General features: G+C 44.1%; 1 protein-coding gene across 3 annotated transcripts in view; it reads right to left on the bottom strand.

Annotated features, from left to right (window-relative positions):
- The window catches only part of VIT (vitrin), a gene marked incomplete at its 3' end in the record, with an annotated part of 73655 nt that overhangs the window by 44696 nt on the left and 14634 nt on the right, over positions 1 to 14325 (bottom strand). For 2 of the 3 annotated variants that reach the window (XM_084235847.1, XM_084235846.1), the window contains exons 3-5: positions 11111 to 11267; positions 5232 to 5365; positions 1009 to 1098 (exon numbers count right to left, since the gene is read on the bottom strand). In XM_084235847.1, coding sequence (XP_084091973.1) covers positions 1009 to 1098; positions 5232 to 5365; positions 11111 to 11267 — 381 coding nt within the window. Of the gene's footprint in view, positions 1 to 979; positions 1099 to 5231; positions 5366 to 11110; positions 11268 to 14325 lie in introns of all 3 variants that reach the window. The other variant, XM_084235848.1, reaches the window with a different exon arrangement.

Here is a 14325-nt window from a genome sequence, read left to right as displayed (position 1 = left end):
AGAAAAAATGAGAAACTTTTCCTATTTGTATGTCAAGGCTCTCAAATCAGGACACTTTACATTCACTGTATTAACATCAGAAAGGATAGATAATGGTGTAGAGAGGGGAGGCTAGAGCCAGACTGAGTTTGAGTCTCAGGTCTGCTACTTGCTAGCTGTGTGGCAAAGGGCAAGTCACTAAACTTCTCTGTGCTGCATCTTCCTCAAACTGTAAAGTAGAGCTAATAATATACATCGTGGTACTGGGGTGATTAAATACAATAGTCAGGTAGAGCTTTTAGAACAATACCTAGAATACAGCAATGATAACTTCTATAAATGCTAACTTATACTGCTCTTCTTAAACTATGTTCATTTTAGATGCATGACCAAGTCAGCTATTCCATCAAGTGTCTGGAAGCATTGCAAAATCCCATTATAAAGCAATTTTCAGCTTGTCTTTCTATGTCTAAAGACAATAATGCATAGTTCTTACTTTAAAACAGATAAAGGCATAGTTTTTCCTGGCTTGAGGTCTACCTGTACTCCTTTTGAAGACTGTATGAAGCTGGGCTGGCACAATCTCACAGGCAGTGTATTTTTGGCATAGGCTATTGAGATTAGTCACTTGCTGTTGCCACATAAACCACATCATCCTCTTTGCTTCCCTTTATTTCACACCTAAGTAGAGACAGCCTTTCCCCTTCAACTTTCAGGGCACATTTCCAGACAGAATGTCAGGTCAGCTTCTAAAGTAATAATATAACAGAAATTCAAGACACCAGTAATTGTGAATAAAAATGATAGAAACACAGAGACAGTCTTAGAATTGTGAAAACAAAAACTAAAGGCCTACTCTTCAGCCCCAGCCGTCTGATTCCACTGATAGCTGTGCCCTCATTTCTGGCATCTGTTAAAATATTACCGGGCTCAGTGGAGCCTGTCCGGTTAAGATGTTAATTTCAGCTCTGTCTCCTAAAACAGAATATTGCATATTTACAAACTCAGAAGCTTTTGATGAAATCACACATGAACACTTGCCTGCTTTGGCAGCTGTACTCTTAGATGATGAATATGTAAGAACCGATGGATAGGTTGCACCCTTTTGGGATTTACCTTCTGCAAGAAAAGAAAAAAAAAAAGATTTCTTGAGAGTTCTAGAGTTTTTAGATGGTTATGCACTGATTAGTAGATTTCCTTCACCCAATTTATTTTTCTTGAGTTTAAGAAGATCAGTCTTCCTGCATGCGGAATTGTTGATTGCAGTGAGAAAGTGAAATGGCATTTTGTTTTTCTGTATAGTCTAAGTTTTATTAATATTAGAAAGGAAGCAATAAAATTTCCATGACTTGGAGTTAACATTAGCAACCCTGATTTTGCCCATGAAGATGTGAGGTGTAAGCTAAGGTTTCAGAGAAGTGGCTTTGAATGTTTAATTAGGTCAGTAGATGAATGTCAAACACTGCTGTGTGCTCCTTGTGGATGCTGGAGAGGCTTGTCACAGGCAGGGCAGGCAAGGTGGCCACCTCCCACCTTCCAGACCCTGCAGGGAAGGGACGCCTGAAATGCCACATAGGAGTAGGAACTTTGCTCTGCAATGGGAAGGGATGTGCCACTGAAATATAGAAGTCCCCTGGGGTACTCTAGGAACAATGCTTGGAACAGTGTCTAGCATGTAGGAGATGCTCAAAAGTATTTGGTAAAGGAACGTCGTTATACTTGGGTAGCTGTTAGTATTCAAAAACCCTTCAGAAATCTCACCTGCTATCCAATATTTACATCTAATCATGAAAGCATTTAAACTCTCAACCTAGGGAATCTTTTCATAGGGATGTGGCTTATGGAATGGAAAGCCCACAGCAAAATTTAGTGCATGGTTTTGCCAAAGATCCTGTTGGCACAGGAACTGTAGAGTCATGAATTAGAGTAACAGGATCTCAGGAGGGGCCAGAAGTAGGAGTGGGGACAATGTAGGTTTCTATTTCTACTTTGATGTTAGTTAACTACCTTACTGTATAAGATTCATTGTTTTTCTTTTTTCTTTTTAAAGCTTTATTTATTTGTACAAGAACTGGGGTACAGTCAAAGGCACAGGAAGGTGAGAGAATTCACAAGAGACAGCAGGGAACAGAACAGGCAGACTGACTGAAGACACTGCTGAGGGGAGCAGTGGGCGAGACAGGAGAGGTCTGCCGCGCCATGTGGGTTTCTCCCTGGCCAGCTGGGATTTGAACCCATGCTGTAGAGGCTGCAGACAGCTTCACAGCATGGCACTCAATCTTCTATGCCACTGGGGAGGCCCTAAGATTCATTGTTTTTCATTCAGAAAATGGGCCTAGTGGTATCTGATGGCCTAGGGGTTGTCTCAGCGCTATCACCACCGTGGCCTGAGTTTGATCCCTATCCAGGGAGCAGCAGATCTCTCCTGTCTCACTCACTACTCCCCTCAACAGTATATTTCAGTAGATCCACCTGTTCTTCTCCCCTTTTGTCTCTGGGGAATCCTCTCAGCCCCTGCACCTCTAGCCTATACCCCAGTTCTTCTATGCGTAAATAAATAAATAAATCTTAAAAAAAGATGATATGATCTCCTTTAAAAAATACAGATAATGATATGGACCAATTTACTACACAAAGTTGTAGGATCTAAGGGGGGAAAAGTTAAAATGTTTGGCATAGAGGAGCAAAAATGTTGTATTACTACAAATGCCACTCAAAGTGGGCATGAGGCAAAATGTTTGGGGTTACTCAAATTGCTTCATCTAGAAAGAGACATTGGCAGCTCCAGGTCTTCTGCCCTTGTCCAGGCCTGCTCCAAATAGTGGCCGAGGCATCAGAATGCCACAGACCTCTCCCCACTTCCTAGTCTCACATCTAAAATCCTCCTGTTCTTTTTGTTTCTATTCAAAATGAAAAGGAGCATGAGCTCAGTTTCCTGAAATGTGAATCAATGAACAAGCAGGCAGAATTAGGAGGTCTCCCCCTGACCTTTCTGATCCAGGCTGTAGGAAGATTGAGCTAATAAAAATGCACATCCCCCTTGGTACCCCCTCCAGCTTGCCCAAGTGAATTAATTAAAAAAGCACAGTGACTTATGGAAATTAGAAGTAAAAGAACCCGAGGAAAGGTCACAAAGACAGCGCTCTGAGCCTTCAGGGAGGATTTGGCCATGCTCTCTGGAAAAGTGCTGGCTTCTGGCTTCTGAAGAGTGGGGTGTGTACCTGGGTGGCCAGTCAGGGGATGGGCTCGTGGGGCAGTGTGCTCTCCTAGCTCCTCCATCTGAGGGAGACGCCTCACCAGTGCAGAGACATGGCTGTTTATGGTTGTTGGCAAAAAGTGTTCCCAGGTGGAATAAAGGGACATAGAAGTTGAGATTTTTGGGAAATCATCTCAACAGATTGATTTTCATTAAAAAAAAAATCATCTCTCCTCTCATGGACTTAATTTTTCTTTTAAACCTCTGTTGGGAGTCTTGGATTATAGGCTAAGTACTTTAGATTGAAACACTCTTGGTAGACACCTAAGTGGAGGTTGTATTTCTCTCCATGCTGGACAAATGTGTATCCTAAACATCAGGATTTTTCATATGGTCCTTATTCTGGATTCTTCGTTACAAGGCAAGCCTCTCAGTCCTGTGGTTAGGGACCTCCCTCTATCTGGCCTGGAAATTGGTCTAATTTGAACCCTAAGTGTATGGAACTTTTCAAGAAGACGAAGCAGGGATGGCTCAAGTTGGGAAGGTCCCTAAAACATCTGTATTCTTACTATCAAGAATCAAGGGATGGGGCCTCCCCTGGTGGCACAGTGGTTGAGCGCTGGGCTGTGAAGCTGCCCACGGCCTCTGCAGCACTGGTTTGATCCCCAGCTGCCGGCGAGGGTCCCACATGGCGCGCAGACCTCTCCTGCTGCACTCGCTGCTCCCCTCAGCAGTGTACTTTGTCAGTCTGCCTGTTCTGTTCCCTGCTCTGGCTCTGGTGAATTCTCTCACCCTCATGTGCTTCTGACTGTACCCAGTGCTTTTATAAATAAATAACTAGATCTTTAAAAAAAAAATTAAGGGATGATAGTAGGATTGGGGCCTACAAGTGCCAAAACACTACCCAGGTTGGAGGCCTCCTGTTATGAGACTTTTCTCTCTTCCTTGCCATTCTTGGTCTTCCAGAGGTGCTGCCTTCTTAGGAGAGTTGCATGGCTCCTGATCCTAATGGGATGTCAGGAAAGTTTACTAGAATCTAGCTTAAAATCCTATGGAGCTTCCTTGCCCTGCTCCCCGCTCTGGCTCTGGTGAATTCTCTCACCCTCCCGCGCTTCTGACTGTACCCAGTGCATGTGTAAACAGAACAAACAAACAAAACAAATAAAGAAAGAAATAAACATGCCTCTATAAAAAAAAAAAAATCCTATGGAGCTTCTTTAGGTAAAATGGAAGATTTGAGGTCTGGAGCAGGGTAAGTATAAGGTGAGGAGGGAACTTTGTGTAATGTTCAGTACACTGAGCACATGTTCAAAGCTTGAAGGGCTCCCGCTAGTCAAATTTGGAAAATCTGACCACTAAAAAGGGTAATGATGAGAATAGATTATAATAGACAGTGTTTTTAAAATTGATCTAAAATTGAAAAAGCTGTGGAGAGGGGAAAGGAATACTTTCCTTTAAGAATACTAGAAGCAATGGAAGAATTGGAACAATTATAATCTGGCAATTACTAATTCAGTTCTTTCTACAGAAATATTAATGGATGTTAAAGTCTTTGGCTGAATAAGTTTCACACTGTTTTGCAGATTGCTTATTGATTACAGGAATCTTTATTATGGAGAGAGATTGCAAAGTATCTAATGTTTTGATGCTAATCGAATTTAACATAACCAATAATTGGTGATATTGACATTTGTGCCTCCTGAGAAGACCAATATGATATGACATGATGATAAGCTATGATTCTACCTACATAGCGTTCTCGCTACAATACTTAGCCTGGATTCAATCATGAGGACGCTGCAGTGTTTAAAATGAGCAATTGGAACCATTTAATATTTCCAGACTTTGTAGCAATTTTTCACTGTAATTATCATTCATTGTTTCATGATCCTATTTATCAAAAGAATGAATGCTTCCGATTTTTATGAAATAAGTTGGGCCATAAAATAAAACTAACAGCACATTGAAAAGAGCACATTTCATCCAAGGAGGTCACTTAACACAAACACCCCAGGAACAATAGTGTTCCCACCCCCAACCCCGAGGGTGGGCGTACCCGAGACAACGAAAGATTCTCTCCACCGTGGCAGGGACAACGACTGGACTCCATTGGAATAACTGCCTTTGTAGCCAGACTGTCCAGCAACTTTCTGAACAAGTATTTTTCCTCCAGAATTACTGAGCACACCACTACAAAGAGAGGAAAAATAATTTTTGAAGGAAAAAACATGTTTGATGTCATCAGAAGATTACATTACCAGCCCGCATCTTTATTTAGAGATAGGAGAGCAAGGAGGTTAAGAAGAGGTTTACCTTGATCTTAATCTCAACCCCCCAACCCCCCAAAATGGCACCTCTATGGCATTGCCAGGTACCTGATTTCCCAGGAAGACTGTCCTTTTTTTATTTTTAATTTAAATTAAATTCAATTAATTTTTTTCTCCAAACTTATTTCCTTGCATCATCGTTCATTTTGTACAGTAATTGGCTTCTCCCCTCAGGTGTAGTCCCTGAAGCTCTCCCACCACCAGAGGCCCTTGTGTGCTTCCCTCCCCGGTTTTGACCCCTCCCTCTCTCTTCCTGTTCTTCTCTTATTACTGACCAGATTGTTCATTCTGTCAGAGAGTCCAGAGTTTTCTCTTTACCTCCATGCTTCCAATTTCTTTTCCTTGGTTTTCTCATTCCCATTAGTTCTTTTAGGTAAAACCTCTTTCCTGGGCCTCCCCGGTGGCGCAGCGGTTGAGCGCTGGGTTGCGAAGCTGCCCACAGCCTCTGCAGCACCGGTTCAATCCCCGGCTGCTCCCCGGCCACCAGAGGAGGGTCCCACATGGCGCGCAGACCTCTCCTGCCGCCCGCTGCTCCCCTCAGCAGTGTACTTCGGTCCTTCTGCCTGCTCTGCTCCCCGCTCTGGCTCTGGTGAATTTTCTCACCCTCCCGCGCTTCTGACTGTACCCAGTGCTTGTATAAATAAACAAATAAAAATAAAATCTTTGAAAAAAAAAATAAAACCTCTTTCCTGACAATTCCTAATTGGGTTTGTAACCTCACGGGATGACTCCAGTTATTTCAAAAGGTGATATGGAATTTGGAAAAGGAAATCATACCTTTTATTGGGGCAAGAGAAGGAAGCTATGCAACTAAATTAATTATAAAGAATTCCCCCAAACTGGAAATAGTTTCTTTAATTTCTAGGAATCAAATCATGATGAGACAGTAACTCACATAGCCACTTCTTTCCTTCTATGTACTAGAGACAAGGGCTCCATTCTACCCTACACATCACTTTCACATTGTCATTTTCTTTACCCCAGAGCCCTAAAAATGGCTCCTTTGGGTAGCTGTGATTTACGATACAGGGGAGCTAAAAAAGTGCTTAGACTTATTCCGATCAACACCTTTCCTTCCCTGTAGGAATGAGAGTTGCTGTTTCCTGGCCCCCACCTTCATGGCCAGTCAACATCTTTCAACACTTGACTTTCCAATGACCCACAAGGCCAGAAATTGATAATAATACATGACATGTAAAGCACTTAATTGCTTTAAAATCATTCCCACATACAGAATCTCATTGGATCCTCCAAGCTCGGCTGAGATGTAGAGTGGAGGGAAAACTGCTATTCCCATTTCATAGAATCAGGCTTAGACAGGTTGAGTGACATTGTTGTAGAGCAACTCCGATACAAAACGGGGTGCCTGACTGTGGGTCCTCACCCGCGCGCTTAAAAGGACTTATCAATGCTCTACTGCAGGCACACGCGAAGGTTAATAAAGGTTTATTTACAAGGGAAGGGGAAATGAGGAAATGTACAGCTCTGGGAGAAAAGTGGGAGACAAAGTTTTAAATGAGTCCTACCCGATCCGCCGATCAGGAATCCCAAAATGGCGCTCTGAGAGCTGGCCGCCAGCCAGGAGCCGTGAAGCCAGGAGGCGAGCGATAGCGAGCCCCCCAAGGCCCACGTGTTTGGTTTTTATACCCAACCTGGCTGCCCAACTCCATCCTCAGGTCCCAGCCACCCTCCCTTGGTGGTGATGGGATTTGTCTTTCCCAGTGTCTTGATGGCTTTAGTCTGGAGTGGGAGTGGGGTCCACAAAGCCTGTATGGGATTAGCTCAGGACATCATTTCTCCCTAACAACATCAGATTTTGTAACTAATAAATTGAAAGGCAGGAAGGTGAGCCCAGGAATCTTGGGTTTGTCCCACTTGGGCACAGATGCCACTAGGTTTCAAAACACAGGTACCTTATAACATTGGTTCCTCATTACTCGCTCATGTCTTTGTGTGCCTACCTTCTCTTCTTTCAGAACCTCTCCTAATGGGGTTACCTCACTTCCAGCTGCAGCTCTCAGCTCCCCTGACAGAGATTTCCACCCACACATTTCTTTTCCTATTGCTTTGTCCCTCTGGAGAGCCCAGAGTCCTTCTACTTCTGCCAGACTAGGCTTTGCTCCGTCCCTAATGCTTCCTTTTCCACAGAGATTCTGAACAGCCTACAACGCCCCTTTCTACCCCTTCTAATGTCTTAGCATCTTATCTCACGACAGGGACTGATTTTAATTGATCTTTTGATTTCCTAAAATTTTTTTGAGTTAATTTTGTCTCCCAACTAGACTGGAAATGCTCATTATGGAAAAGGACACTAATTTATGCTTCTGTATTGGAAGGTCTGTCACTGGTGTCAAAGCACAACTTATTCTGATTTTCAAAAGCCATTTGTTACTCTCAGGATTGCATAAGTTCATTTCACAGTGGGAGTGTGAAATCAGCCATGGTGTGAGTATTTACACCACAGGAATTGGCAAGCCATTTCCCTCCACCCCACCCCCCATTTGTAGAGTTGGTTGTTAAACACGAACATACTACTGGTATAGGCTGAGAATTCTAATTACTAAAAAAAATTAATCCTGTGGTGCCTTTATTTATAATTAATGGGGAGAATAGAAATCACTCTTACCATTTTCTTTTCCCTCAGAAATTGTTCTGCCTTGGATTTGTATTCCATTGTATTGAGGAAACATTGTGTGCACATACCTGCTCCTTTGTGAGAGTCAAGCACTGGCAGCTGCTACCCCAGTCAAGGGAAGGGGACCTCTGCTGAGCTCTGTCAGGCTCCTTAGGGGGAACAGGAGGACCAGGGGGGTCTCAAGCTGGACTGGACTGCTTATTTCACTACTGAGAGATTTGTAAGACTGGAAACCCAGACTTTGGGGAAGCTCCGGATGCAGAAATGTTGAAAATATCTTATGAGATTTTCCTGTTGGAGACAAGGGTGAAGCCTCACCCTTGTAGGTGGCTATGGCTGGAGGACCTGGATATTTCTAGACATTTCTAGAGGAGGATAGATCCTGGGAGGTGCGTGGTCTATAAACTACAGGAGGTGACAGTAGTTCATGGAGGTGGATATACAGGAGACTTGACCACCATAGGAGATTCCGAAGGTGGGGCAGAGCCTGAAATAGGCTGTGACTCATTTTTTTTTTAAGATTTATTTTTATTTATTTATGCACACAAGAGCTGGGGTGTAGGCCAGAGGTGGGGGGTGGTGAAAGGATTCACCAGAGACAGAGTGGGGAACAGAACAGGCGGATCTACTAAAATACACTGGTGAGGGGAGCAGCGGGCGAGACAGGAGAGGTCTGCTGCGCCATGTGGGTCAGCTCCCTGGCCAGGGATCGAACTCGTGCTGCAGTGGCTGAGCTAGCTTCATAATGCTGAGACTTAATTCCTTGCACTACCAGGGAGGCCCTTGTGTCTTCACTTATTTGACAATGCGGGTTCAGAGCTACAAATAATTTGGAGAATATGTAAATGTGATCTCATTTTTATCTTCACTCAAGGTTAGGAACTTGATATATATTTCTTAAAGAGCAAAACCAGCTCAATTTCTGTGCTTTCTCCTATGCCCTAGATGAAGCTGGATGTGGCCGTGAGGTTCACCTCCTTCCTAGTCCTGGCACCAGGGTACTGGGATTAGCTAAACTCAGCTTCTTGGCCATAGAGAAGGGACTGCTCACTGCAAGGCCAGGTTTGGACTGGCAGCTATTCTACTGGTGGGCATCTGCTCAAAAATCAGTGTGAAGCATACTCCGCAGGGAGAAGACCCCTCACAGAGAAATCGCCCCTTTTGCCCAGTGCTTGGTTCCATTTTAAATACAGTAGTTAGTTCAGGACATGCCAGAGTCAAAATATGATGCCTCAAATCTCAAATATGTTCATGATCCCTTTGGTTTGAGAGAATCAAGGGATTCACTCATAAAAAATAACATCTAAGCATGATATAGTGTATGAATATTAAATCTTTTAAGCTAAATATGAATTTCTAAGCCAAAGCGTGGTCTCTCTGGCTTCCCAGGTCTGACTGTGGAGGACTCTGGCGGTGACAGGCGGTCCCTCGAGCACTTTCTATTCATGTCTCTGTATTAAATCCTGCCTCCTGAAAACAGACTGTTTGTGAAAAATGAAACTGATAGTATCCATTTTCCCTTAAGACCTCTATTCATCCTCCCCATGGATAATACTTTTTTCCTAATAGAGTTTCCCACTAGATCAGTCACTGGGCCAGGAAGCTACACTGGCACTCAGAAACTCAAGTAGCAAATCTGTTTTTTTTGAAACATTTAAGCTCTTCTCTGTCCCTCTTTCTCCATTTATATTCTTTGCAGCAAGTTCCTACACTCCAATCCACACTGGGATTGCTCTCCTTGCCCTTCTGACTTTCTCCCAGAGCTCTGTCTGTTCTTCTTATAGCCTTCCCCAGCGCTAACTGCTCCAAAGCATACACCACCCCCCACTCCTCGCTTTGTACCCTAAGCAGAGCTGGACCTTTCCTATCCCCTCTCCCCCCACCAGTTCTTAAGTAAAAGTGTCACCTGGGCTGTGGGCTGGAAGTCAGGGACACAAATTCTGATCCTGGACAAGCATGGAAGGAGCCATTTAATTAACTTCCTATGCCTCAGTTTTTCGTCTAACAAATGGGTATGCTAACAGCAGCCTCATAGGGTTAAGATGATGCTAGAAGGAGAGAATCATAGTGTGAGGATATAGGATTACTGTCATTATGTTGACATCTATGGGGAGTCAAAATTTGGTTCTCTACCTCATAGGAAAGGCAAGAGAGAGCCAGCAGGCCCAACAATCTCAGATCACGACAGAAAAAACACGAGTAGCCTTAAAACCTGTCAGCTTCTGTTGCAGATGCCAGTGTCTACATAGACACAGACTGGAAAATGCTGATGGTGTTAGTGTATTGTAGAGGCATGCACATATATGTGTGATTCATGAATATGTGTATTCATGTATGTGAGCATGAATATGCATGTTCAGGAACAAGCAGAAGGTGTGCATGTGTGTGCAAGCACAAGCTACATGGAACCATGCATGCACATGAGCAAGCAATTTTGTGGGACATGCACACGTGTATTTGTGCACGTGGGTGTAGATTTGTGTATGTCCTTTTTGCATGAAGTTAACTTCTGGGTGAAAGCAAAATATTTTTATTTCGTGGTACAGACTTAAAAAACAGCATTTTTCTCCTGTCCTCTTTCCCGACTCCCAAATCAGCTGACCAAGCAGTACCACCTGTCTTCCTCCTTGTTTTTCCTGTTGGCATTTGTTTCCAGACCATCAGCTTAGCTGTGAGATTTCTTCTGCAAACTTTTGTACCTTCCTTAATCTTATTATTTCCTTGCTTCATAATACAGTAAGAACAAAAGGCTTTATATCACCAGGAACTTTGGTTTCCGTCATGAACATGAAAGAGTAGAACTCTCTAGAGAAGTCAGAACACATAGGGTTGCATAATCCCATGGGGTAGGGTGGCTGGATGAAATACAGGGTGCTCAGTTAAATTTGTACATTTTTGCTTGCTCAATGAGGGGAAACTTGTACCAGGCTCCCCATGCGCGCCCTACTTGCTAGTGATTAAGTAGCTACCCACCTATGGATCGCGGCGCCACACACACTGGAATAGGATGCGTAGATATTAGTGCCGTAAACGTGGTATTTGGGGTCTTGGCATCCCGCTGGACATTTCACAACAAACTCGGGATTGATGATCTTTCCAGCTTTGACATCACAACTGATCTGAGGCACAGCTGGGAATGCAAAAAGAGGTGAAAATTTTACCTTGTGCTAGCAGCTTATATATGAGATGACTCTAAGTCTTAGCTGTTCATTTACTTGATCTCTAAAAGCCAGCATCTGGGCTGATGCTGGGCCTCTCCACAAAATGAAAACAAAGATGTGATTGGGATGTTCCTCAGACCAAAAGAACGACAATGACCATCCATTGCATTTAACCTGCAGAGAGCAAAAATAAGAGACTTATTCTAGGCTTGTTTGGACAATCAATTAATGGAAGAAGTAAGATCTGGGAAAAGACTTCCTCCAGTGGCCAGAAACGCTGCCTTGAGTCCATGGGGGAGAGTGTTGGCTTTTCAGAAGCCCCGGGTTAGCCCAGAAAAAGACAACCTTAGAGGAGGAGAAGATGTTCCAGGAAGGCACATGCAGGAGCATGGGCCTTGGGGTCAGGACAAGGTGGGCAGGCTCGGGAGCCTGTAGGGACCCCGGGGGTAGGCAGAACTGGATCAGGTCAGGTGAGGGAGGTTTGAGAGCTTATGTTCTGTGAAGGACGTGGAATTCGATGGAACATTTTTGGACAAGCTGCATAGATCAGTTCAAGAGTATCTTCCTGTCCTAGATCCAGTCTCAAGAGGCAAGGATTTTTATCCCAGTCACATGAACACATGGTAGAGAACTGGGAACTCCCCTGCTGAGCTCATTCACTCTCTCCTCCCACCTCTTCAGCATTGTTACTCCATGGTGAGACAGGCCCCAGCCAGGAGGCAAGTCTCTGGAGCTGAAAGCATGCCTGGCAATGAGCTGAAGTAGGTGTTCTCATCACTCTACCTAGAAGGGGGTGGTGTGATTAATCTGCCTGGAAAATTTCCCTCAAAAACTCTCGAAAGAAAAGGTCTTGTGATGACACTGTAATGGTGCCCTTTGGGCTGGGAAGGTACTCCCTGCTGGAACCCGTCCTTTAGAAGGGAGGTGGAAACATGAACACGGTTTGAAGAGTAAGCACCTCAGGAGGGTCTAGAGACTAGCATATCTCTAGTGAGCAATGGTTGGCAGAAATGGGTTGTTTGGCTCTAAGCGGTAAGAATACAGCGCAGGGGATGGTTGTCTTTCTGAATAAGGCTGTTGTCTGCTAGGACACCAGAAAGCTGAGCTGTAACTGAACAGAAGACTTTCTATGAGAGGCAAATGTTGCCTAGAAGAACTTTCTAGCAATTGAAGTTGCCTTAGAAGTGATAGGCTGCCTCCTGAGCCTCAAAGGGCCTGGAAGTGTGCAGCAGAAACTGAACCGATGCCAAGGAGAGTTTTACAGGGGGTGGGAGGTAGAAGTCAAGCCCCGCCCAGTGCTGGGAGTCTGTGATTACACACAGATTCAGGATCCAGGCCAGGCCACCCACCCGCTAACTGGGTTACTGAGCTGTGTTAATGGCTTCCAGCTGTAGCCAAGCGCACACTTTTTATTTTTTAACTATTCCATACCTGAATGGAGCAGAGTTGCATTTCATTCAGACTGGAGAGAGAACTGAAGTTAGAACTCCTGCTCTTTTTTTAAACACCCCTCCCAGGCCATCTCTGCCATTCAGGCTGGGCCAGCAAGGAAGTCCTTCTCCTGGGAATCCAGGGGCTGAGTTTGATCACAGGCTAAAACAATTTGTGGTCTACATTAAGAAGTGGAACACTGTGCTGAAAACAGTTTTGTGGTTTCTTCCTCCCCACTGCAGATTCCCTCCCTGCCAAAGTTATTTTCTTTTTATCTTTCATTCTTTCAAACCCTGATACCCAAGCCTCTTCTTACTATTTTGAGTCTCAGAGTATTTTTTTTTTAAAGGCAATTTTGGCGCTGAAGATGCCAGTGTAGCCTCCCCTTAAATTAGTTAATTGTTTGATCCCTGGGTGTAACTGAATGTGTTCAGCTTTTCTCTTGCCACAAATCACTTCCCATCCCAAAGGCTTCTCATCCCTTAGATATACAGAAAATGAAAGCATTCCTTCTTAGTTCTTAGTTATTTCAAATAGGAGGTGACAGCTCTATAAACCGGGATTCAATTTGAATGTAAATTTGGCACCCTAAGATTTTGGATCTCCTGGCAGACCAACCCAAATGGATTTTCCATCAAAGAATTAACATTAAAAGATAAGGAGAAAAAAGTTACATGGGAAAATTTTTAAGATTTATCTTCATTTACGCACACAAGAACTGGGGTATAGGCCAGAGGTGCAGGGGGGGTGAGAGGATCCACCAGAGACAGAGTGGGGAACAGAACAGGCAGATGTACTGAAATACACTGCTGAGGGGAGCAGTGGGTGAGACTGGAGAGGTCTGTTGTGCCATGCAGGTCTCCTCCCTAGCTGGAGAATTGAACTCATGCTGCGGTGGTTAGCAATAGCTTGATAGTGCTGAGACTTTAATTCCTGAGCCACCAGAGAAGCCTTACATGGTAATATATATATTTTTTTTAATAGAGGCATGTTTTATTTATTTATTTGTTTGTTTGTTTATACATGCACTGGGTATAGTCAGAAGCGCAGGAGGGTGAGAGAATCCACCAGAACCAGAGCGGGGAGCAGAGCAGGCAGAAGGACCAAAGTACACTGCTGAGGGGAGCAGTGGGCGGCAGGAGAGGTCTGCGCGCCATGTGGGACCCTCCTCTGGTGGCCGGGGAGCAGCCGGGGATCGAACTGGCGCCGCAGAGGCCGCAGGCAGCCTCACAACCCAGCACTCAACCGCTGCGCCACCGGGGAGGCCCCCTACATGGTAATATTTTACTTTCTGATAATTAGTTCTCCTCATCCTTCCTTGAAGGGGCATTTTTCTTGTTTGCTTGTTTGTTTGGTCTTGTTTTTAGAAGGTCTGAGAAGTATCTTCAGTAATATCTGCTTTATGCTCATCCAACTGGATTAGCAAAATTGCTAGATTTTTCCAGCAATTTCTAGCAACTCTTACCATGCACGGGAAAGTGAAATCAAAGAAATGCATATGCATTTTGGGAAGACAGGATGCAATGGTAAAGTGTGGGGAAAGGTCAAATATTTGTTAAATTTGTATAAAAAATTAAAATGGAAAGAGTGAGTTAT

Source organism: Talpa europaea (assembly GCF_964194135.1).
Source record: "Talpa europaea genome assembly, chromosome: 6".
Lineage (NCBI taxonomy): Eukaryota > Metazoa > Chordata > Mammalia > Eulipotyphla > Talpidae > Talpa > Talpa europaea.
This window is presented reverse-complemented; position numbering and strand designations above follow the sequence as displayed.